At 37.2% G+C, this 27,551-nt stretch overlaps 1 protein-coding gene across 9 annotated transcripts in view; it reads left to right on the top strand.

Moving 5' to 3' along the window:
- LOC124614989 (kinesin-like protein Klp61F) overlaps window positions 1-27,551 on the top strand; it is a 290,420-nt gene that overhangs the window by 52,676 nt on the left and 210,193 nt on the right. For 8 of the 9 annotated variants that reach the window (XM_047142997.1, XM_047142989.1, XM_047142992.1 and 5 more), the window contains exons 3-4: window positions 5,583-5,768; window positions 26,451-26,622. In XM_047142997.1, the coding sequence (XP_046998953.1) occupies window positions 5,583-5,768; window positions 26,451-26,622 (358 nt within the window). The remainder of the gene's footprint in view (window positions 1-5,582; window positions 5,769-26,450; window positions 26,623-27,551) is intronic. The other variant, XM_047142998.1, reaches the window with a different exon arrangement.

Raw genomic sequence — 27,551 nt, 5'->3', positions numbered from 1 at the left:
TGGACGACTTAAAGTGGTGAAGTATGTGTGAAAACTTCAACTTCTTTAACAATATGACCTACTTGAGATGGTCAGCCGACTTTCCTTGCTGGTTAGCTTGCTGCTGCAACCTCTTTTCCTCTTTGTCTCTGAAGTATATTTGCTAGGAACAGGAATTTCTCAAGACTCTTTCTGCTTGTAAAATTAAGCAGATGTATACAGTTTCTTTTGCTTCACTTAACGATATATATTTAAACATCAGACTTTTGCAATCTCATTCACCACCTAAACAAATGCTGTCAAGTAAGTCTCCTCGTGTATCCAAAGGTTAGAAACAAAGTTCATTTACACATATGAGAAAGTTGGCTTAAAACCCAAGTCCATTCTCATCCTGAATATGAATACATGTCTTATCCTTTCCAAGTCCAAGACGAGCATTAATTAACAATATTTCAGCTGTTCTTCTTTGTTTCACTACAATAGTCAAAGTTATAAAACAGCACAGAATACATAAACACTCCTTGTTCTTTCACTACGGCTTCCATGGTGCGACCGGCAAACACTTGTCGGTGCTGTTTGATCGCCGAGTCTACAGTTGTCTCGTGATAAACTTCAAACCTGCTCACACAGACAGGTGATGCGCAGTAAATAGGGTTCCTTTCTCCCACTCACAACTAAAATATTGGGTGTTTGAGACGGTGGAAGGCAGAGTGGTTCTAGAATTTACACAGAAATTCTTGAAGCACTACAATACAAATGGAATATTGTATGATGCCAAAAACCCTTGGAAAAATTATCAAAGTCGCCTACCACCTTCTTATGATTGCATCACATTCCTGGCAGTTTAAAAGATTCCGATCCAGTGGCTTTGATAGATGCAGTCACTTCACTGGGAATACACTGTACAGTTCTCAGTCACACATCATGCACCTCTGCCTCTCTTGCCTGGCTATTGGTAACATTTTGGCGAGCACCACTTGGCCAGAAGTCATCTTCTTCAGACTGTCTTTTTCGAAGAGTTATACACTTGGGGCACTATAGCTCTTGCTTGCTTGTCTATGTCTGGGCACCTTTCTGATCCATCAACCTTAATACTTTGCAAACAATTTAGCCTTTAATACAGTAGAATATTAAACAGTTCCATTCTATAGCTTTATTAAGCCCACAACACATCTGACCTCCAAAATGATCTGTCACTCTAATACTATCGAACCGATGACACATTTTACCTTAAATTTCCTGTACTTCATGTCTGTGGTCACAAATTTTTTGTCATCAGACCACTGGTTTCGGCCAGACCAAAACTGGTAGTCTGATGACAAAAAATTTGTGGCCATAGATATGAAGTAAAGGAAATTTATTCTATATTCAGGTCACTGTTCAATTTGTGACCAAGTCGCAGCTTGTGAGATTATTTACCTTAATTATTTTCTTGTTTTGTTTTCCTTTCCTGATTTTTTTTCATGATGCTGTGGACATGCTATGCAGTGCCATCAACGCTTGCCATATTACTTCTCCATCTGCAGAGGGTCAAGGGCTGGAGGAGAGCTTTGAAGTATTCAAATTATGTAAAGGTCTTTTAAAAACTCTTCTGTATTTTGTTGTTCTGATACAACAAATACAACAATGGGTGAACAGAACTCGTATCTGTACATAGGAACAATTTCTCTGTGCCCTCTTACAACAGAAGAAAATGACATTCCTCTTCAGCTTCTTTTCACAGCAGGTGGACACACCCAATCGCTGTTATGGTGGTGATGTTCTGTGCTCATGCATCTTGCCCTGACTCTGTGCCGAGTTCAAAGTTCTCTATGTGTGAACTACCTAAACAATGTTTTCACATGAACATCTTTCATCTGATTGTGAGGAAGAGGTGTAACAATATGTACATGGAGAAGACCTAACCACTACACATTCAAAGTACACTCAGCAATGCGTGAAACTTGCTCAGATGATTGAATGACGCTGTTGGCTGGAGCGTCATGTGGTACATTGTCTCTTGCTACTACGCATTGCTCCACCACCCACCTTCTTACCTGCACACCTCTATAACACCTGGGAGGACAGTTGTTTACTCGACCATGCAGGATCGTACAGCCACATCACGTACCAGGAGCCAGGAGACTGTCTTGGTTTGTACTATATAAGTATCCACACACAGGGTGCGATGATTTGTGGAGCACCATGGATTGTTAGCACTGCGACTTGATGCGACAGCAGAGGGTGTTGACAGTGGTGCTCCCAATGACAACACTGGACACACGAATTGTACCATGTCTTCCAGATTGCATTAGTTGTTGCATGATCTCAGCACCTGGCCTGATGGTAAACAATAAATAAAATAAAAAAATAAATAAAAGGTGTGCCACTGGTTACACAACACAATCATCTATGGCTCGCGTAGTTGGTAATATGGACAACAGGCATTATTTCTGTTAAATTCCATGAGTTTGTCCTATCTTAAAGTTCTCTGTGACACATTTCTAGAAAGTAACACAAGACTACTGTTGCATGTGCTGTCCTGACCTCCCTTGAAACAGAGGATGTTCGACTACTACTTTGGACAGCTCTAACCCATTGAAAACATATGGCCATCGATTGCCAAAGAGATTGGCACACCACTATTTAACAGCCACTATGCTTGCTAAACTCTAGTATAGAGTTAAAGCAGCATGGAATGATATACATGTAGTCAAAGCAACATGTTTCTTGCCACATACGTCTCGTGAAGTACATTTTGCTTAAGTGGAAGAAATTAGATCTCATCTGGAACTTAATCACTGGACTTTCATCCTATTTAACATTTGTGCATGGAAGAAGGTAGAGGTAAGTGATAGTGGTACATGAAATATTCTTACCATGCACCATGAGGTGAAGTCACCATATGTGCAACCAACCTCAGTTAGTCAGTGCCCAACCCAGTTAAAGCAGCTGTTTCTGTCAAAGGTACCAAATCTTGCTCCTTGTATATCCAAATTTCATCCACAAGCTTAATCATGTATTCTACTACTATACTGTACACACACAGTAATAAACATTTCATTATTTGATGTGCTTTCTAGTGTTGCAAAGTTAATGACATGTAGTGTAGTATGGAAACAGAGGTTGAAACACAGAGGACCAAACAATGAATTAAGTTTACAAGTTTGTTTCACTGGAGTTACATACAAATGCTTAAATTAAAGTTTGTGAGATAGTATACTGTAGTTGCTCAACAGAGGAAAGGTGACCGGATCTGATGGGACTCTTGCACAATTCTATACAGATTATGTGAAATAACTTTCTCTCTTCAAGCAGCAGTTTATATTAGATTGCTGTTGCAGTAAGTTATTGGCCACAGGCATGTGAATAAGCCTATAATGCCAACATCAGTATTTTGCAGAATTGTGGGGGACATTTCAGGCTGCTGTGTTATGCTCTTCTTTTATACTGAAAATTTGCTCTGCAAGAATCAGCAGGATTTTACAAAAACTGGTTTTATGAATTTAGCTTGTTGTGTTCGTCCATAAGATCCAGAAAACAGTAAACAACTGAAGTCAACTTCATTTTGCAATTATTGCTTTATGGAAAGCTTTCGATACAGTTTTGCAGTGTTACCTGATGAGCAGTATAAGAGATTGTGGAATATCAGACAAGATTTGTGATTCATTGGGCAACAAATAGAACTCAGGCACTTGGCTCTTATCAAGGGGAAATTGTTATAAGTGGAAATATACCACAAGGGAGTGCTCTGAGTGTGCCACTACCATGATATGTGTAAGGTACTGGTCTGATGGATAATGCTTGAAGCTCCATCAGGCTGTTTACGGGTAATGCTGTATAACTATCATGATATGTGTAAAGTACTGGTCTGATGGATAATGCCTGAAGCTCCATCAGGCTGTTTACGGGTAATGCTGTATACAGAGGGAAGTTGCAACAGCAAAATAATAGTAGAGAAATGTGACATTTTTGTTTAGGGACTAGCTGTTGACCTTTAACATAAACAAATTTAAAGTTGTATGTGCAATTAGCTGGAAAGACTTAGTAATGGTTTTCGACACAATTGATGATCAGTCAATAGGAATACAGTAGTCGTGACCATTTAATATCTAGGAGTATAGATTTGAAGCAATAGAAATGGAATGATCACATGAAACTAGTTGTAGATATGATAGATATTGGACACACAATTCTAAGAAAATGTAATCCGCCCACAAATAAAGTAGCTTACAAACCACTGTTTGACAGATCCTTGAATACTGCAGGTCATCCTACATCACTTAACTGACTGAATTAATAGAGGTAACGGAGAAGGTGGAAAGATCAGCAGCATGTGACATGATGAGTTTGGTTAATTAGTGGAACTGAATCATCTGGGCACTCATTCAAATCCAAAGGCAGCTGCTACAGTAACGACATTAAGCATCATGCAAAGATTTGCTCTTAAAATTTTGAAAATGTATATTTCTAAGAGAGTCAAGCATTTATTTCCTCTCACATAAAATTTGTGAAGTGACGATGATGATAAAATGGAAGAAATTAGATGTCATATGGAGGCTTATTGACAGTTTTTCATTGTATTTAATGTTTGTGGATAATGGTGCATGAATACTCTTACCAAACACCACGAGGTGACTTGTGGCATACAGGTTAAAACTGCAAATGAATCAAATTAACTAGCTAGAAAGAATAATCAAGCTGCTGTTGTGTACACCAGCAAACAGATAAATAAAAACTGATTAATTAAATTTGTATTAAGAATTGGAAAAAAATTGAATAGACTGAATACAGGTTTAATTCCATTAAGTTGTGCTACTAGGAACCAAGGATTGGAATTTTGATGTAGAAAAATATGTGCTACATCAAGAAATACATTTTGAAATATATTTGTCTTTCAAAACCACAGATTGAATGAAGGATTGCCTGGTATTGAAGTAAAATTTCTACTGAATTTTAACTTTTTGACATATGGATACAGATTTCTATTTTTCCATTCCTTCATAAAATGTGGAGTATCCCGCTGACCATCACATATCTTGCTCGATACTGTCTGTTAATGTTGCAAGGGTGATGTGTGATCAAAGTACAGTTGATAATATGACAGGTAGTGTAACTATGACATTTTTCTTTAACATGATATCCTAAGCATCAATTTTTGCTTTTACTGCGAACTGCATATGTTTGTGCCTGTGCTCACACTTCGGAAGTGGGGAAAACATTATGTTCACTAGAAACAAAGCAAATTGTCATTGCTGGCACAAGCAATGTAGTTTTGGTATGCCATAACTGGTCATCCCAGAAGCAGTATAACACCTTAACATACAGTGTTAGTTAATATAGTACTTATAGCTATACAAACTCTTTCTAAAGAATTTTAAATATGTTAATAATGTTATGAGAATTTGTGATGAGAATATTTGTTTCAGATATGCTTTTTCACATTTTATGCCACCAGACATGCATAGATTTTGTAAAGAGCTTTGTAGTAACTACAGTGAAGTGATTTTTCTTCTCTAGCTTGCCATATTGTTTTGGTATTCATACAGCATAAACTGTTTGTGGCTGAAGAACCTTATTACAATAGTTATTGCTTCATTGATCAGGAACTTCCTTTGTTTCAGGTTGTTATTATAGGAGAGCGTGGATTTTCTTTTGATCACGTATTTATCGAGGAAGGGCAGGAGACCATTTTTAATTTACTTATGACACCTGTCATAGAGAAGTTATTACAAGGTGTTAATTGTTCTGTTATTGCCTATGGACAAACAGGAACCGGAAAAACATACACAATGGGAACAGAACCACAGGTAAATACATGTGATGCTGTGTTTCCTGATTATCTATAGGCTGTTTGTTGCCAGTATTTAACAAAGTAAACCAGTTAAACTTTTATTATTTATTCTGTTCAGTCTTATGTTACTTGATTGTAGTTACTTCATTAAAGTAACTCACTCAGAGTGGGATTAGCAGCAACATATGTCTTGAAACACAGGAAAATCAAATACTATGAAACATGGCCCCTAACTCATTTTGCAGACTGAACTGTGAAAGACTGATACCAATTATGAAACACAGAAACCATTGTGCACAGATCGAATTTTCTGTTTACAAATAGCTTTCTTAATAGCTAGAAGCATAAATGGATCATGTAGAATGTTGACATCCCAGCTAGGACATTGTTACATGATACACACACCATTAGCGAGAAAGAAGCTTCCAGGTCTGGGATAAACAAGATGGAAGTTGCATACCAACTCATTGAAGCTGTTTGTAACAAATGATTTATGTTGTGTAATGGTAAGCTCCAACACTGTCCTACTGGAGCCAGTGGAAATGATGCCTTTGATTCTTTCTTATGGCAATTCTCCACTGATCCATGTTTCCTTAATGAAATTCTTGGATTGGCTCACAGCTAGAGACCAGTCCTGTGGGGAAACTTTAACATTACATCTTTTGTCTGCCTTTGCACCTCTCTAAGGATAAACTTTTTGTTTTTTCTTGGCATATTACTTTTTACTTGAGGCTTGCATAAAGTCAAAATAAATGGAAATTGCACGGAAGATGCCTGGTTAAGCTGTGCCCTTTCACCATAATCAGTTTCCACAGAAACCAACTTGTTAATGCGGCTGCAAAGGAGGCTTGCTCCCTTACATGTCCTGCTCATTGCTCTGTTTCCCCTGCAAGCTGTTACCACATTATATGACCCAGAAGACCATGTTATGATGGGTGGCTCTGCGGTTAGCAGTGCAGAGCAATAAGCTGTGGTTGGTGAAATCTTCAATGGGACCAGCTCCTTCTGACTACGATGAACTGAAGAAGTAGCACTTACATGTCTCAGAGTGACACATGACTCTCTCTTACATCATGAGGCATCACCAATGTGTCAAAGATGCAATATGTAGTTGCCAATATGGCGTATTTTAATTGATTGTTTTATATGACAACATGAGGGCAGATATATGTCTGCCACAGTATCTGCCGTCTATTTTAACTGATAATAAGGCAAGTATGGTTTGTGTCTTAATGTTTTGTGTGATGTCAGGACTCTTTTCCCAAAATCGTAGTTTTGCGCTTTCAGTGTTCTGGCGTAAAAGTAAAGTGCTGGCCATGGTCAGGAATGGTAGTGCCGACTGTGAAGATGATGTCAGCCAATAGTATGCTGACCGATCCCTCTCTTGGATGAGACCAAGACAGCAGCGGCCTCTAGGTGAAGAGAACATAAGTGCCTTGGTGCCTGGCCACGGTCCAGCTGAAGACTAGCTGTTCTACGAGCTCTACAGCAGCGACTTAGGAACTGTATTGTTTCACTTGTATTAGGAGTTGTATGTGTCTGTCACCCATTGTGTGCGACACACCATTGTAAATTCTCAGAGTTAAGTATTGTCATTTATCTTGATTTGCTTGAATTGTTGTCTAGCGATCCGAGAAAGCAGGTTTCCTAGGCACCCCATATTCGACGAATAGGCAGGACACAACTTTTAGTGTGTCATCGAGTGGTTTGGTCACCAATTATATGGTTTGGTCATCCATTATATCCAGTAGTCACACAGCCACAGTAATCTGGCTCCATTTTAAATATATCTCTGTTGGTATTTTATACTTGTTTTTAAGTAGTTATTCTGCTGTGTTCTACCTAAATTTTATCGATAGCTTTGTATGAATCTTCTGATGCCAATTTTGTATTTTAAATGTTTCTTTGTTGTTACAGCTTTGTTTTAAAATGATTTTTAATTGGTTTTGCCCACCTATTTCATGCAAAGGCACTGATGACCTCATTGTTTAATCCCTTAAAACAATAATCACAACAAATCACATAGCCAGTTCATTGACTGGATAGCTTGTTTTTTTGGCTGTACAGGTTCAGTTAATGCTGACTTATGCATGCTAAGTTTAGCTTTCCGTGAGGCAACACTACCTGTCACACTCTCTCCCTCCCTAACGAAATCCTAAGGACTTTGTGTAACATGATTGATTGGTGTTGCAATTGCCCATTACTGTCTTTGAATTTGGGAGGGGCGGGGGGGGGGGGGGGGGGGGGGGAGAGAAAGTATGTAGCAGAAAAATATTAAACCATTCCGTGAAAACTGGTCTTTTCTCCACATTGATTCTAATTCTCCTGCTACCTATTGATACATTTGCAGCCAACAAATGTGTTTTCAGATGACCTCTTTTCCAGCGGATCTTTTGTTGGGATGTATCACACTGTTACAAAAACATTAGTTCACATCAGCAGCTGACTAATACTGCAATGCTTACTTCATATCATGAGATAAAGAACATGGAAACAGCTGATGCTCAACAGCATGTGCTTCTGTTCAAAAATGGTTTGGCAGCAGGATGCTCTCTGTCAACCTAATGATGGGGCAGAAGGGGAAGCTGGCTTGTAATTGTGATTTCTGTACAGGGACAAACTATCAAAAATCCCATGTTATTTTAATCACATTATTGATATTTGAACTTTTCTTCTTGCTGATGTTTTCCTGATATGCATTTAGATCCTGGGGCACTGGCTTGATGTCAGTTGTAAACTCCATTTCTCAAGGAGATTTGGAGGCCTGCTTTGGCTACGTGGGTTGACCTCATTTTGACTCCGTAGGTCTTTGCATAACTTCTCTGTTCTGCTCTTGAAGGTGTCTGAAATCTCGCTTCTGAATTTTACTTTGTCTCAATCAAGGCCTGTTGTGTAATTGCTCACTTTGTTGTCAAAGCATCTTTCTTTCAGGCTTTGGAATTGTGCATTTTGATCAGTAGGGTCTTAGGGCTTCTAGAAGTCAACAAAAATCACCACTAAATTTCTGTTTCTGAGCTTCAGATATGAAGGATCAGGGTGTATATGCCCGGGGAAATCTGGGAAAAAACTCGAAAATTTTTTCGTCTGGAAGAAATGTGGGAATGTTTTAGAATTCCAGGAATTTTTCATTGTTTTGGTTTTCAGTTAACTTTTTGTAATGATACTCTGACAAAGAGTTTTACTTTAGCCCGCTACTGCAGAATACTACTGCAGCAATAAAATATAAATGAGAGATTAACACCAAAATAAAACTTCAGCTACAAAGAAAATGCATCATTGACAACAACAAAACACAGTGCACACAGAAGCATCTGCCAAAATCAAAATGTGTCACAGACTGCAATACTTCATGACAACAAACTGCTTTCAATGCGTTTTTCTTGTGGGCCTTGTTTCGATGAGCGTGATGTCACAACTGTTAACATTTCAAACAGGCAGTGGGAAAATATTGCGAATGGTGGTTTGAGAAGTGTTACTTTCAAAGTAAACTTCCTTTTAAGATAGATGAATTATGCTACGTGTGAGAACGCGCGGTGAATTTCTTACATCACAGAGCGTTAGACTGTCATTTGAAATTTAACACTGAGGATCAGGCACTTAGAAAAATTTTGGGCCCAAAAGGCCAGCCATTTATGACATTACATAAAATTTTACTGTCGCATTTGTGTTTCATAACTTAAAGGACAACACACGCTAAAAAAGACGAAGTTTGAAGGTTAGTTTGTCATATTTCTTTTAATTCTTTCATATTGATAAATATTACATGTGAAAGTTTAGCTTTTCTTGTAACTATATGTATGCATATTAATTTAGACCATTAAATTTTCTCATTTGTGTGTTCGTGCTACTTAGCAGTGATGTTGCTATTGGCTGACTACATCACATGTTCTATCGCTCAAGTATCTGCTGTTATTGGCTGGCGAGATCGAGTCGCATGAGCTATAATTGGTTGACAAAAGTGGGTCACACTGTAGAGTTCAATGTGTCGGAAGCTATCATGTTGTACTTGGTCAAATTTGTGTTTGTATTTTCATAATATGAAAATATGCACTGTAAATGTTGCCGCACATCAAAGAGCTTTACAAAACGTGTTGTTTCTTCCTGGGCTTTGTTTCCTAAAGTGCTGGGAATCTCTATGCTTCACTATTCAAAGGACTGATAAGTTTTACAGTACCGAGGTAAAGTGTATTGTCACTTAATACAGAAAAAAATGTGCTTTCATCCAGGAAAAAGTGAATTTTCACCCGGGAAGTAGTGTATTTTTAACTGGGAAATCTGGGAAAAATCTGGCTATTTTTTTCTTCTTGTCCCCGCATACACCCTGAATATTAAAGTTTGATAAGCTGGTCAACACAACAGCATCCTTTCCTAAACCGTCCCTGATATTTTTGTAGTTGTGAGTTACATTGTTCCTCTGTATGGGTCTGTAGGGCTTTCAAGTTAATCTGGTTGTTAAATGAGTGAGATGCCATGATAGTTGTTCATATCAGATTTAATACTTTTTTTGTGAACAGTGTGAATCAGGACTGGTGTCCAATCACTTTAATTTTTTCTGTTTCCTAGATCTTATGGATTCTCTGTAATGGCTTTTCTATTGCTTTTTCACCAATGTGCTTCCAGAGTTGAGCAATTATTGCATATTTGCTAGTTCCTTTATTGTTCTTGAGGGTCTGGATGATCTACATAATGTCCACTTTTGTGCGTGGATATGATTCTGTTTGTTTGTGGAGTTTCCTGAAGCTAATTTGTGTGTTCACTGCTAAGAAGTATTTTCCCATTCCTGTCATTGTGAGTCACTTTTCCTTTGGGATTTCTGAGTGTAGACTTGGAGGTATGTACTGTAAGTACTAAATTTGCCTAGATATGCCTAAATTTGCCTAGGGATGCCTAAATTTGCCTAGAGATGCCCTGGGAATTACAAGTGGTTTTTTTTCCTGAAATCCTGCCTGACCTGTCCAAACTGGCTTTCGTCAAATGTATAATTTTGTTATATGGTTTCTTGCCGTAAGGAATTTCTTCTTGCTATCTTTACTCTGGTGCAAATTAACCTCCTTGCCACGTGAGTCATCTTAGCCCTATCGTTTCACATTTGTGAGTGCACCAGGGTTGTTCCCTCTGTTCCCTTAATGCTACTGTCTTCTTAGCTGTTTTGATCATTTGTTCTTTGAGTTATTTTCAGTTCTCTTTCTCTGTAGGGACTCTAGTTTATGAGAGAACTCATGGTTAGAGTAGAGCTATTCTGTCGAATCTGCTAACCTTCACTCTCCAGACCCATCTGGATCTGTGAGAGGTAGTGATCAAGTCAAGGTTGGGTCTTCTCAAGGATGTTCAGATTCTCAATTCATGAAGCTGCCATGTGTAATGGAAACATGGTCACTTTGAAACTCACCAGTTGCAATTTGGTGATGTTCAGGTCTTTTGTTTCCTGAGAAAGTATTTGATGGCTAATCTTAGAACAAGGTTGAACACCTTAAGGAGTTCTGAAAGTCTGTCTCCATTGCAGTTAGTTCTTGGCACTGAGATGGTATTGACGAAAATGAAATTCTGTTTTATGTTAGTACTGCTTGTAATTAATGTAAGGCAAGCATCAACTTGGTGTGAGGGAGAGTGCTGTTTGTATGGCTTTTTAAAGTAGCCGCTGTAGTGATTCGAGAATTTCTGTGTTAATTCCAGAACCACTCAGCCTTATGTGGGATGGTAAAATCCTACCTGCTTTGTGTCACATGTTTGTGTGTGCAGGTTTAAAATCAGTCACGAGAAGAAAGTAGATGTGGCGGTCGAACAGCACCGACAAGTACCTCTCAGGCAATCCATAGAGGTGTTACTGAGTGTGTAATGAAGAACCATGGAGTGTACATGCCACTCTGCTTATTGTGTCAGTGACTTGTTAATTAAAATGAGAACAGTTGAAAAAGTACTCTTATAGACTCTTGACTCAGCCTTGGTAGAGGCAAGGCGTATTTTCTGATTCATTTTAAGATAGTCATGGTAGTCAAGCCAACTTTCTTTTAACTGTAACTCATTTTGTTTCTAATGTTTGATGGTATGGTGTACTTACAGAAAGTTACATATGTATGTTGAAAGTGTGAATTATATTGTGCACAAAAGTCAAATACATTGTTAACTGATGAAAAGGAAAGTTTGTATAAGTAGAAAGAGGCTTAAAAGTGCCTGCACCTAGCACTATTCGACGGAGAAGAAGTCAACAGATTTTCCAGCAGCTGACTATCCTGTGAAGAAGAGGGGCTGCAAAATTCCAAGTAAGCCACCTCGTTAAGAAGTGGAATGTGGTTTGGGGAAATAAATCAGTATAACCCACACTCACACCTTTAAGTTATCAGAATATTAGAATGTGGCGACCTGTGTGAAAGGACCGAAAAAACTGGAATTTTCAGTCAAAAGCGAGAGAAGAATCTGTTGTGTGTTGCTGTAGCAACCAAACATAATACTCTGAGACATGGGAATATGTTCAAGTATCTAATGGAGCAAAATTTGAGTGAAAAATGTGAAGATGTGAAAAATTCACAACGAAAAAACAGCAAAGAAGATTTCGATGAATTTGTCTAAGAAGAAATATGCACAGAATGCTTCAATCAAGAAGATCCAGTGCAAGGAGTATAAAGCTCTCACACACATCGTGGGGATGCAGACACGGAAACCAAGGTACATCCGATGCTGATGGCACCAGCTGCTGTTGTGCAAATTTTTATATGTGTATACATATAAATATATAACAATAATAATAAGAAGAATGGGTACACAAATAAAGAGATTAATAGAAATAAATTATTTTCACTTAATGCCCAAATTATAGGTCTGAGTATCTCTCCTTTGCGTCCGTATTAAGTTGAACTAACTTCCTTATTGTCGAGATCTATACACTTCTGTTAGGTGCTTTTCCTTCTGATGCCGCAAAACTTCTTCGTCACTGTGTCGGTAATGTAATTTTCATTTATCTGACTTCTTCATCAGTGGCAGGCTACATATGTGACATGACATTTTCATGGTGCGCGGAAGAAAATAAAAAGCCCACAAATTTTTGCACTTAGAAAAATTGTTATTCAGATACCGTGAAAGCTACTACATGCATTTCATATCTACACGCATCATCTCTCCACGAGAACTCAAGACGTAAGGTGACAAAAAATTGAATGAGGTCTCTATCATTTGTTCTTGCCTTCCGGTGTAGCAAAATACATCTTTTGCGGGCACTTACAACAGTTATCCTTGGCTTTTCCTACGTACCAATGCTCTGTCCTCCGGTGCTGACCTGCCTCCACATCCGCTCACCTACGCTACGAGAATTCTATGGCAGGTGAGCGTGAAACAAAACTTCATTACTTTAGCATGGAGTGGTACAAGATACTGTTGAGTGAACTTTATGTGTGTAGTTATATTTAAAGTTAGTTTTAAATGCTTACAAGAGCTAAAGCACATAAGAATATGGAAAATGTACAACATGTTGAGGAAACTCAAGACGCAGCTATGGCCATGAAAGTTAGCAAAGAAGTACCTGACTGGTCTGAGTTGATAAATTTAATTAAAGCTCAGAGTCTGCAATTAAATGTTCAGAGTGAGACTCTAAGGAAAGAGTTGGGTTTGGTAAATTCTCAGTTAAATGCTCAGAGGGAAACTTTAAATATTCAAATGACAAATTTGGGTTTGTTAAGTGCCAAGGTCGACTCAAAGAGAAGAATTTAGTAATCTGCGTGAAGGAATGAGCGCTTTGAAGAACTCGTATAAATCATATGTTTACTGACCTTAGTCAGAAGCAGAATGATACCTTAACACTGAGAACAAATGTAATAATGTAGAATCTGAACTTATTGAAAAGTTAGGCTCTTTTGAAAACGTATACAATATTAAGTATAATGATGTAAGACATGGGTTGTATACTTTGCAAAAGAGTGTAGATAAGCAGAATGTGTTAATGCCAATCATTCAATTGCAAATTACAGGTGTCGGTACATGGGTAGACAATGTAGAAAGGAATTTCAATGAGAAAGTGGCTAATTCGGGTATTATGAATGTAATTGGTGGTGGTGGGGACAATTTGGGGAGATTATAGATCAAAAAGTTACTGAGAGAATAACATTCGTGAATGTTACCTTCTTCGGAACTTAATGATACCAGAAGGGTATAGAGGACCTGTGGAAAGAGATTAAGCTTATCCAGGACAAAGTAGAAAAAAGGGTATCTTCACCTAACGTTGTATTAACTAATGAAACTGTGACTGATTTACAATGGGGAGTTAATTCAGGGTTATGTAAACAATTCCTTAAATTTAAGCCAGACGGAGATGTGCATCCGCCCCATTTCTTAAAAAGGTTTAACCAAGCATTACCAAAAAATTGGGAAGATTCTAAGAAGATCGAATTTGTTGTGGGGTGTCTCCTAGGGGATGCCTCAGAATGGGGTATGGTAAATATTGAGGATTTTCCTCCTTGGGAAGACTTTCAAAAGAAATTTAAAGAGAAATACTGGTCTGCCAGTGCTCAAGAAAAGTTGATATCAGATCTATGGAACCCAAAATATTACAATAATACTTGGGGTACTATGAGGAAATATTTCGATTGGCATTAAACACGAGCATAGTATTTAGATAAGCCAATGGAAGAAGAGGGATTGGTACGTATTTTAATTAGACGATTGCCCATCTATGTGAGAAAAGACATCTTATGTAGTGGTTGGAAAACAGTAGAAGAGTTGTTGTCTTTTGTTGATGCACTTGATGCAATAAATAAGGACGCAACAAAGCTTTACACGAAAGTGAAAGTTTGAACTTTAAAAAGAATAGCGGAAATAATTTGAAAAGGCATGAGGCAAACTTAGCAAAAGTACACCAGTGCAATAAGAAAAGTTGTAACAATAATTATCAAAAGAAGCATCCACATTCAAATTTAGATCCAGTAACTTATCAAGAATTTGTACCGAGTAACCAAAAAAAAAACACAAAATGGGAATGTAGTACCTCGTGACGGTAACCAACCCGTAATTATTTGTAATGAGGAAAATGTTGTTTGACGTGGGTCCAGGGCCAGGGCCCAGGTCGTGGAATTACATTAGGAGGCCAGATTCCATGTAAGTATGTTAACTTTATGTACAAAATACCCACAAGGGAATGGTTGTTGCTTGAGGAACTGTGCTTAGCTACTAATAACCCACAACCTATAATGCAAGGACAGTGGAAAATTCTGAGGAGGTTAACATATTTATAGATTCGGGATGTGAGGTGTCACTCATCTCAAGCACATTATTTAACTTCATACAGAATAAACAGCACTTACCGTTATTGGCAGTGACTGGAGTATACATAATCGAGATAACAGGAACAAAAAGTAAACTTGTAAAATACGAAGCTCAGGTGAACTGCAGTATTGGAAATATGTTATTTCTGTCAAATGCTGTTGTTAGTAGAGAATATTAATAGTCGTACTGTTTGGCTTAGATTGGTTGTTGGAGTTTAAAGTCATCTTAAACTTTGACGAACATCTTCTTTGTTTTAGTAAAGGGGACAGTAGATGGTGGGCACCTTTTGTGACCAATATTCACTTCGAGGAACAAACAACAGAGCGCCAGTGTCTGCGATTAACAGCTACAGCACAATTATCACCAATAATCGATAATGTTGATCAAGGAACACATTGAACTGATATACAAGACAAAGTTAATGAATCCCTAATATTAACCGATCAACAAAGACGAGATTTGTATAAAATTTTAATGGAGTGTGAAGTGGTGTTTTCTGATTGTCCAGGTAATATCAGTGACTATATTTGTAAGTTCAAAATCAAAGATGATACTCCATTCTTTTGCAAACCGTATCCAATACCAGTGAGTTCGAAGAAAGCAGTTCAGGATGAGATTAACAAAATGATTGAAAACTGATTATAGAAGGAAGTTCCAGTGTAATGAATAATCCTCTGGTAGTGGTGAAGAAAGCTACAGGCAGGGTACTATTAGTCTTAGACACCCGTACATTGAATCAACATATAGAGACGGAGGGGGACCGAATGATTAATATTGGCGAATTGTTATCCGAATTTGGAAAGGTAAGATTCTTTAGCATGATTGATTTGACCGCGGGATATTGGCAGATATAATTACATCCAGAATCCAAAAAGTATACAGCCTTTTTCTTTGATGGAAAATCATATCATTTCAGTGTATTGCCATTTGGACTCTGTGTCCTTATTTATACGTGCATTAGATGAAACACTAGGGAGAGACTTATTGAAGGATTTGATAATATATGTAGACGATATCCTAATAATATCAGCTACTTTGGAGGAACGTTGTCTAATTTTGTGCAAGACTCTGAAAAAATTTAAAGAGAGAGGTATTAACGGTGAAGCTGTCAAAATCATTTTTTGCGCACCAAGAACTTAAGTTCTTAGTGCATATTGTAGGGGTAGAGGGAATTAAACCAGACACTGAACACATAAAAGCTATCAAGAGAATGTCCGCACCCCAGAAATGTAAGACAGCTAAAAGGATTTGTAGGTATGGCCGGACACTATTGACGGTACGTACAAGGGCAGGAGTTAAATGACCAGAGAATTTTACGTTTATCGTAAAAGGGAATACCATGGACTTGGGATCAAGGTGCAAATGATGCATTTGAAAATGTTCAAAGAGCGCTTGTTGAGGCACCCATATTACATCATCCAGTTATGGGCGAACCGTTTAAAATTTTGACACATGCACATGATTAAGGTATTGCTGCCAAACTTTTCCAAGGAGAATGGGATCCGAGTAATGTAGAACACACAACCATAGCGTTTGGTAGCCGTAGCCTAAATAAGCACGAACTAAATTACACAGCTATCAAAAAGTTACGTGGGGATCAGAAATCCATATTTATACTGATCATCAAGCTTTATACTTTCTGATGAGTAGTCGATTACTACACAGTAGGTTGATGCGATGGATGCTTTTTCCTACAGGAATACGATATCAAGATACGATACGTAAAAGATTCCAAAAATATAGTACCTGATGCATTATCGAGGCTACCCATAGAAATGGAAGACTTGAAACGTACGGAAGGGCCCGGCATTATTTTTGCCATTAATTTTAGGTCAGCAGAATATCCGAACATCAGGTTAAAGGAAATGGCTCAAATAATAACAGAGGATGTCCATCATGATCCTTATTTCACTGAAATATTTTCTATGTGTATCGCGCACATGTTACCTTCTAACCAGTTAGGAAAACGGAAAATTATAAATCATAACTTGTTTTGGAGAGACAGCATAACATCACAGTGTTGGTGTTTATGTATTCCGAAGGTAATGCAAGATGAACTTGTATGGTATGTTCATATGGGGTATGGACACTTCAGAATCAAATATCTATATCCCATTTGAATAAGTTTTATTATTTCAAGAAGTTAGGTTATAAAATAGCATCTTTGATTAGAACCTGTGAAACTTGCCAGAAAGTAAGAGAGTAATACTCACATGAAATACAGAATGTATCTTATTATCCCTAAGTCATTACACGACCTTACAGCAGCAGATTTCTTTGGAACAGTTCCACAAGGAAAGGGAGGAGTATCATATATTTTGGTTATCATAGAATGCTGGTCAAAATATGTTAAACTGTATCCTATTAAAAGAGCAAATACACAGTTATACACTGTTTACAACAATACTTTCTAGTAGGTAAATCAAAACAGTTTCTTACAGATAACTGACCACAATTTGTGAGCAACGAATTTAGAGAATTGCTAGCGTGGGAAAGTGTTTGACAAGTGTTAATATCCAATTATCACCTATCATCAAATCCATCTGAACGGGTAATTAAGGAAATTGGGAAATTATGTTGTACATACTGCCATGAAAAACATACTTTGTGGGCAACGAAAATTAAGGACTTTGAACTTATCCTGTATGAATTACCCCATTTATCGACTGGGTTGACACCTTTAGATGTTATAGGCAAACCTTTTGTAGGAGAACCTTTAATTAAGTAATTTAATTGGCCTATTAACCTAGTGTCAACTACGAAGTAAATCAGGAAATAGTTTCAAGAAATTTGATTGAAAAGGCGCAACAAAGAGTAAGTAAGCATAATGGAAAGGCTGTGGAACCTCAGTACCGAGTAGATGACCTGGTTCTTATAAAACATCTTCCCAGGTCGACTCTGAAGAAAGAGACTCATAAGCTCTTTCAAAAATATGAGGGACAATACCAGGAACAAACGGTGGTCCATCCTAAGACATTATTTTTAGTAGATCCCACAACTGGATTAGGAAAGGGGAAATACAGTGTAAAGGATGTAAAACTGTATATCCCCCAGAGACGTTAACATTCTGAGTTAACGGATGGAGTGAACACCCTCGGATCCCGAGTTGTTTTCGGTGTTTTTTTTCCAAATAGTTTCATGCACCGAATCCTGTAAGATCTAGAACTATCCTAAAATTTGACTGCTTAGAAAACTGGATATGACCATAAAATAGAGAACGACTTTAAAGAATCATAAAAAAGATGATATCTAGATGAAAGAAACTGAATAAAGTAGTGTATTAGTGGAAAATGTAATATGATGTGACTAATTCAACACACATCACACCTTTCAAACAACCCTCACAAACAAGTGTGCCTGAATCTTCTTCATTTGCCGTGTCCATAGGGTTGCTAAGATTTTCTTTGGGGACCTCAAAGGGTGAAGGTGGGACAAGTCCGTTCTGTAGGAGACGATTTAACACCAAACCACCACCTGCGTCTCACTGAAGTACCCGAGAGGCAGGGATCCTGGGGAAGGGGGATGGGAAGGGTTTCCTGTCTTAGGGGCTATCTTTTCTCTCTTCTTCGATCCTAGCAACCACATTTATTTTTTTTCCTTTCTTACTTCTCATCTTGAGGACCTGTCTATCATTTCACTATTTCCATATTCATAAACTTCTATCCTTGAAGTCCTTCCTTATTTGCGTGGTTACTAATAACCTACATCTTATCTTTAGATAAGAAGGCTGAAGAATCAGACTACGTGAACACACATCCACATATTTGTTTTTTATTTTATTTTTTATTTATTTATTTTATTATCTATCTTAAGGCATTAAAAAATGCAATTGATGTCGTCATTTGTGTACATATACAGTTTACATAACTAACAGAAATGGTGTAATATATTGTAGATCATTATTGTCTAATAAGATACAAAAATTTGTCCTTGATGCTGCACAAGGTATTTGCATTATATTTACATGTATAAGTTTAATCTAAGTGAAACTATATTAATACAGGTACTTAACATCATCTTTAGTGCACATTATAAACTCTTCTTTTGTATAAAAAGCTTTTTCTCTAAGCCATTTCTTTGTGACCCTTTTAAACTCATTCAGTGACACATTATGTGCCTCTATTGGCAACATGTTAAATAGTTTTATTCCCTGTACCTGTAACTATCTTGAGTTTTCTTTAGTCTAGCAACTGGGATGTCAATTTGCTGTTTTATACGTGTGTCATGGTGATGGATAGATTGTCGTAGTTTGTGACTGTGTTGGTTTTCTTTTGTGTGTATCAGACAACTTAGTATAAAGAGGGCTGCAACTGCTAGTATTTTTAGATTTTTGAAATGTGGTGTACAAGACTCGTTATTTCTGACTCCATGGATGCATCTGACTGCCTTCTTTTGCCAAATGAAAACTTGTTTTCCTCCGGGTGAGTTTCCCCACAACAAAGTGGCATATGTTAAATGGGTGTGGAAAAAGGTATAGTATGCGTTGAGTAATAACTTACCACTAACACATGACCTTAGTTTACCTAACAAATATGTCACACGTCCTAACTCAGTACAAATATAATCGGTATGACTCTTCCACATTAATTTTGAATCAAGATGGATCCCAAGTAGTTTAGCTGAGACACAATCAATCTTATCACTCTTAACACACAAGCTAAAGAGAATATTTACAGTTTTATCATGATTTATATGCAAGTCATTGAGTTGGAACCACTTGATGGCTGCTCTGAGATGAGCCTCACTTTCCTCGTTTAATTTTCCTAAGTCTTTCCCTGCTGTAACAAAAGTTGTATCATATGCATAGAGTGTGGATTTACATAACATGATGCTGGGCAAGTCATTTACATATATTATAAAAAGTAAAGGTCCAAACACAGAGCCTTGTGGTACACCCTGCATGATATCCAAGGCATTTGACCTCATATTATGAAAGTGCACAATTTGTTTTCTGTCGCTCAGATAGGATCTGATCAGAGATAGTTCAGAGCCTCTAATACCATAGCAGTGCAGTTTTTCTAGTAATATCCTGTGACTGACAGAGTCAAATGCCTTGCTGAGGTCCACAAGAGTGGCATTAACTGGTAATCCTGATTTGAATGATGACAATATATATGAAGCAACATCTCCAACTGCTTTTGCCGTTGACAGGCCGGACCTGAAGCCATACTGAGAGTCACTAAGAATATTATTCACAGACAGATGTTGACTGATTTGGTGCTGTATGCAATATTCCACTACTTTTGATATGATGGGTACAAGGGAGATTGGACGGTAATTATTAGGACAAGACTTGTCACCTTTCTTGTGCAGTGGAGTAATGACTGCCATTTTTAAGGATGAAAGGAAACAGCCACTGACAAACATCCGGTTCATAAGAGAACAGAGTGGATGTGGCTATTACATCTGCTATTTTTTTTATTACAAAATTGGAGAGACTATAAATGTCTTCTGATTTTGAGTAACTTAATTTTGCTATTGCGGTTTTAATATCTGTTACTTTTACTTCTTTCCATTTAAACACAGGAACCATATCCTCAAAATTTTGTAGAAATGAATTTCTATTATTTGATATATGGTTGTTGTCACATTTGCGGATATGTTCATTTGCAGCACTGTTATTCATACTGGCAGCATTAATGAAAAAGGTGTTGAAATCATCCGGTGTGATACAAGCATCACATGAAGTATTTTTGTTAACATCTTTATTTCTACCCAGATGAGTCTTGATAACAGTCCAGGCTGCTTTGCATTTATTTTGGGACTTATTAATATAATCATCATTTGCCATGCACTTGCTTAACCTAATTTCTGCCTTGTATTTGTTCCTCAAACTTATGTAGTTTGCTTTTTCGGCTTCACTATTTTTTGATTTGTCATAGGAAATCATTAACAGAGTTCTGAGCCTTTGTAGGTCAGGTGTGAACCAGTTATGCACTGAGTGAGACCATGTTTCCTCATAGTTCCCTTATTTTTTCTCATTACTTTAGGGCAGCAAGTTTTAAATGTATCTGACAGTGCACTAATGAATAATGTAAACGCTTTTTCAACATGATTACTTTTCAGCAGAATGTAATTCCAATTTGTCATCTTTATTTGTGTTCTGTAGTTATCAATGTTCTCTTCATTCAAAAACCTAATGTACTTAATTTTATTGTAAACAGATACTGGCTCTTTTGTTATCAATTTTAACAAAATACCTTTATGGTCTGAAAAAAATTAGTATTGAATAGCCCTAGTTCATACCAATTTGCCTCAACATTTGTGATTACATTATCAAGGCAGGCAGACTGTCTTGTTGGGTTTTCATTAATGCAGTGCAGATCATGTGGTCTTAGCATATTCAGAAGATTAAGTTGTTTAGGTGTGTTCTGCCTTATATCAATATTTATGTCACCAAAAATTAAAATGCTATATTTAGGCCACTTATCAAGGTGACCTGAGTCGAAACAAAGCCCTGGGAGTAGACAACATTCCATTAGAACTACTGATGGCCTTGGGAGAGCCAGTCATGACAAAACTCTACCATCTGGTGAGCAAGATGTATGAGACAGGCGAAATACCCTCAGACTTCAAGAAGAATATAATAATTCCAATCCCAAAGAAAACAGGTGTTGACAGGTGTGAAAATTACCAAACTATCAGTTTAATAAGTCACAGCTGCAAGATACTAACGCGAATTCTTTACAGTCGAATGGAAAAACTAGAAGAAGCCAACCTCGGGGAAGATCAGTTGGGATTCCGTAGAAATGTCGGAACACGTGAGGCAATACTGACCCTACGACTTATCTTAGAAGCTAGATTAAGGAAAGGCAAACCTACATTTCTAGCTTTTGTAGACTTAGAGAAAGCTTTTGACAATGTTGACTGGAATACTCTCTTTCAAATTCTGAAGGTGGCAGGGGTAAAATACAGGGAGCGAAAAGCTATTTACAATTTGTACAGAAACCAGATGGCAGTTATAAGAGTCGAGGGCCATGAAAGGGAAGCAGTGGTTGGGAAGGAAGTGAGACAGGGTTGTAGCCTATCCCCGATATTATTCATTCTGTATATTGAGCAAGCAGTGAAGGAAACAAAAGAAAAATTCGGAGTAGGTATTAAAATTCATGGAGAAGAAATAAAAACTTTGAGGTTTGCCAATGACATTGTAATTCTGTCAGAGACAGCAAAGGACTTGGAAGAGCAGTTGAACGGAATGGACAGTGTCTTGAAAGGAGGATATAAGATGAACATCAACAAAAGCAAAACAAGGATAATGGAATGTAGTCGAATTAAGTCAGGTGATGCTGAGGGAATTAGATAGGAAATGAGACACTTAAAGGAGTTTTGTTATTTGGGGAGCAAAATAACTGATGATGGTCAAAGTAGAGAGGATATAAAATGTAGACTGGCAATGACAAGGAAAGCGTTTCTGAAGAAGAGAAATTTGTTAACATCGAGTATAGATTTAAGTGTCAGGAAGTCGTTTCTGAAAGTATTTGTATGGAGTGTAGCCATGTATGGAAGTGAAACATGGACGATAAATATTTTGGACAAGAAGAGAATAGAATCTTCTCGAAATGTGGTGCTACAGAAGAATGCTGAAGATTAGATGGGTAGATCACATAACTAATGTGGAGGTACTGAATAGGATTGGGGAGAAGTTTGTGGCACAACTTGACTAGAAGAAGGGATCGGTTGGTAGGACATGTTCTGAGGCATCAAGGGATCACCAGTTCAGTATTGGAGGGCAGTGTGGAGGGTAAAAATCGTAGAGGGAGACCAAGAGACAAATACAATAAGCAGATTCAGAAGGATGTAGGTTGCATTAGGTACTGGGAGATGAAGAAGCTTGCACAGGATAGAGTAGCATGGAGAGCTGCATCAAACCAGTCTCAGGACTGAAGACAACAACAACAACAACAACATCGAGGTGTAGTATCAGTTTCTGTAAGGCCTGTGCAAATACTTCAACATCATTATCAGGTGTGCGGTATACAGACACAATTATGAGTTTTAACATGGGCAGTAACATTGCTGCTATTTCCAGTTCATTTACTATAGAGTAATCATTAACGCTAAGGGCACTGTAATCCAAGTCTGTACCACTACTAACACATATAGAGGCTCCCCCATAGTTGTGTGTTGGTCTACAATAACCTGTTACTAAATCAAAGCCTGGGGGTACATATAACTGCAGTTGGTCTTCACTTAACCAGTGTTCATTGATACATAATATAATATTCTTGTTCACTCCTAACAAAAAACTCAGGTCATCAGTTTTGTTTCTTAATGACCTGATATTTATATGTACAAATAATAATAAGTCATCCTCACAAAGGGGTAGGTCTGGATTCCTCTGTAGCAGTATATCAGTTTGTTCGCTTTGCTTGTACATTCTTCTGTCACTTGTTGATTGTGTACTTATACACTTCCACACAAACATTAAATTATATAAGACAAAGCCTGTCACGATGTGATAACTGCCAGGTGTTTTGGGGGAGAAAGGTGTGTAAATAAGGAATTATGCTCACATATATGGGTAGTATGACAGTTCTACACCAAATATACATAAGAAGAGGTACACATACATAATGAACAGCTATAAATTAGTAATTAGTAATGGATAAATAAGAAAAAGGTGTGAGCAACCTGAGTGCAATAAATACTCGGAACTGAAGGATAAGGGGATGTAAGTAGTATATATAGACACAATATCTATTGAAAGGATAGAAGTTGATAAGTAGAGGAAGACTCTAGGGGGTGAATGATATATTAAAGAATGAATTCGAAGTTTAAAATAAATTTTTAGCTTTACCAGAAGATACTTAATTATGGTAGACATAGAAATGTATATTAGAGTAATGAGCTGTGAGGCCTACTCAGAAAGGATAAGGGGGGCGTACCTGGCATTCACTAAGTATAAAGGGCAGACGTACCTACCTAGAGGTAGGACGATCTGAGGAAAGAAAGAGGAAGTGTACTCCTAAGGTCAACCCACAAGCAAGGAATAGGTGCTGATCCTGGGAAAAAGAGACAGTATTGTGACAAAAGACACAAATTTTATAGGAATTATTGTGGAAAGTGTAAATTCCATCAAAGACTAGCATTATTATGTTTCATGGAAATAAATGAGTGTCAAAAGGACACTTTCGCCCAGAGTTCCTCCAAGCTACATCTAGTGAAAATAGTACATATTAGGAAAAAGGTAGTACAAAAAGATAAGAATAGAAAATAGATTACTCATGTGTCATAAACACTTGGAGGTTATGATTGAAAAAAGGAAATAAAGAAAAGAAAGAGAGTTCTCACAATTCCTAAATATTAGTAAAGCTGACTAAAACCTTGAGTGAATGCTCGTGTCTTAATAACAATGTAAAATAAGGAAAGAACCAAGAAACCATAAACGAAAAATTGTTCAAGAAAGAACAAAGATTTGTTACTGAAAGAAGAAATTTGTATATAAACTTATGATGTATGCTGTTAAAATATGAAATGCTATTATGAGTGGTATTACTTGCATAATGATTACCTATGAAATATCGTGTGTTTGATCTGAGGGGGGGGGGGGGGGGGGGATATGTAGTGATTTGAGAATTTCTGTGTAAATTCTAGAACCACTCAGCCTTCTACTGTCTCGATCACACGATATTCTAGATATGAGTGTGGGATGGTAAAATCCTACCTACTGTGTGTCACATGTCTGGTTGGACAGTAAAATCCTACCTATTGTGCGTCACATGTCTGTGTGTTCAGGTTTAAAATTAGTCACGGGAAGAAAGTAGATGCGGCGGTCGAACGGCACCAACAAGTACCTGTCTGGAAATCCATAGATGTGTTAGTGCGTGTGTAAGGAAGAACCATGGAGTTATTATGCCGCTCTGTGATTATTGTGTCACTGACTATTGTTATGTGAAACAAGAACAGCTGAGGAAGTACTCTTATAGACTCTTGACTCAGTCTTGGTAGAGGCAAGACGTATTTTCAGATCCATTTTAAGAATGTCATGGTAGTCAAGCCAACTTTCTTTTAACTGTAACTCATTTTGTTTCTAATGTTTGACGGTACGAGGTACTTACAGAAAGTTACATATATATGTTGGAAGTATGAATTACGTTGTGCTTGAAAGTCAGATACATTGTTAACTGACCTAAAGGAAAGTTTATATGTCTACTCATTTTATCAGTAGAAAGAGGCTTAAATGTTCCTGTACCTAACACTATTTGACGGAGAAGAAGTCAAAAGATTTTCTAGCAGCTGACTATCTCGTAAAGAAGAGGGGCTGCAGAATTCCAAGTAAGCCACCTTGTAAAGAAGTGGAATGTGGTTTGGGGAAATAAATCAGTATAACCCACATTCACACTTTAAATCGTCAGAACGTTAGACCTCATTGTATGTGTTTTGTTTAAATGGATTGTTGGAAATGAATTTTGCTGGGTATAAACCATCCAAAACAAAGTTAATGAGAGTTTGTGAGAAACTTGCTCCGTAAGTTTCAGCTGTAAAGAAATGAGCCACAGAATTCATAGGGCACACAAGAAACTTGCACAGAATGAATGTTACGTCAAAACCAAATCTGAAATTTATTTCTCAGCAACAATTGGAAAGTTTACTGGTTTTGTATGCTGATTTGTTACTGTCCATGTGACGTGGGTTTACCACTCCACATCAGAAATAAAAAACAAATTGGTGAGAAGAAGGAGTTAATGAAGAAGGTTTCACATTTGCAGGATGGAATCTGTTTGCCGCGGGAGTGGGGGGGGGGGGGGGGGGGTTTGAACAAAGTGAACTAAGTAAAAAGTTCACTTTGACAAAAGAGACAGAGAGAGAGAGAGAGAGAGAGAGAGAGAGAGAGAGAGAGAGAGAGAGAGAGAGAGAGAAGAAAGAAGTAAATCTTTCACTATTATGCCATGGCATTTTCAAATTTCCATTACTAAATGTGTTTTAAGTCATGTATTTTGTCTGCATCATTACTATTTCTTAATGTGTAGACTACTTACATTGTCAGGGATTGGAAGAAAGCTTTGTATTTGTGCAAGTAAATAATCTCCAAACAACCCAAAAACCTTAATGAAAACCAAATATGTATGGGCAAATATGGAAATATTTTCAAAAATGTATGGAACTTACATGTCAAAAACAAGAAATAAAATCAATTACTGCTCATTAAGAGGTGTACTGAATAGGTGAAAAGTTATAGCTTGCTATATTTCAGCTTTGTCAATTCCCAATCATTAGTGTAAGTATGTGTGTTCAGTAAAACTTTTCTGTGTTTGTGGCTATGTCACGATATTGTTCTCTATACCACCATTTCACCATCAGCGTGGTGTATTTTTGCTGACGATTACAACAGCCACAGAAGCCTATACTCACTCGTAACTTTGTACAATGCATTAAGTAAAGCTAATTTTGTGAATGTTCATACTGTGTCCCATATAACAAATTAAATCTAGTTTTACAATTTTTACAGGCCTTTGGTGACACTTTAAACTCTGGTCTTATATCAAGAACAGCTGAAAGATTATTTGAAAGCTGTTGCATCTCTGATGATACGCTGACCATATCTGTTTCCTTTGTGGAAATATATAATGAAGAAGTATTTGAATTATTAACTGACCAACCAGTGAGACTGGATGTGAAAGGTAAGAATATAAGGAAATATAATTTTTTTCCCATGAACTAGATGCAAGTGAATTGGGCGTATGTTTCTCATGGAGTTTGTGATAATTCTTCTTTGTGGAGAGTACCACAGTCAGATATTTATTGAATATGGTACTTTTTTTTTTGCTTGGTCTGTTATTTATTTTCAGTATCAGTTTCGGCTTATGAAGCCATGGCCTAGTATCTGTACAGAAAAGCATACTTACATTACCAGTATGAAATAAGAACATAGTGGTGTGAAGGTAGATTAGTGGAAAATACAGTTACCTTTAAATTTACCAAATTTTAAATTAGTAGCATTATCACTATCTGTGTCTCAATTTGTATTGGTTTACAAACTATTACTAGGTGCTTTGACAGTTTGTGCATATAGGGTGGGGAATATGCACAGGTATAATTTTGACAAAATAATAAAGTTGCGGGTGTCTAATAATCTCATTGTATAGAGAGGGATGGGAGTAATAAAATAAAATAACATAAAATTATTGAAAGATGTTGTTGAATTTGGAGTTTGAAAATTTTCTGCGACATTTAAACAGAGAGCTGAAAATGTTATTAACTATAAACACTATGTCAGTGACACATTTGTTCTGTTGAATGGTGTAGAATATGGAATTGCTGACATGTATATACAATTAAATAGTATGCTCGATATGATCAAATTCACCAATGATGTAGAAGTAAATAACTGTATTAACTTTTTAGGTATGACAATAAAGAAAAAGTATTCAATGCACAAATTCAGAATTTATTGGAAATCAACAACTACACGCGCATTAATTGGTAACAGATCATGCAATACAGCAATTCACAAAAAAAGCATACTTCTAAACAATGTTATGGAGAATGATAAGTTTTCAGCTGGATGAAGGTAAAACTAATGAAGGAATAACAATCCTTCGAAACCTTG

The sequence above is a fragment of the Schistocerca americana genome, chromosome 1 (genome assembly GCF_021461395.2).
Source record: "Schistocerca americana isolate TAMUIC-IGC-003095 chromosome 1, iqSchAmer2.1, whole genome shotgun sequence".
Lineage (NCBI taxonomy): Eukaryota > Metazoa > Arthropoda > Insecta > Orthoptera > Acrididae > Schistocerca > Schistocerca americana.
The sequence above is the reverse complement of the archived record's forward strand: the minus strand, read 5'-3'. Positions and strand labels throughout refer to the sequence as shown.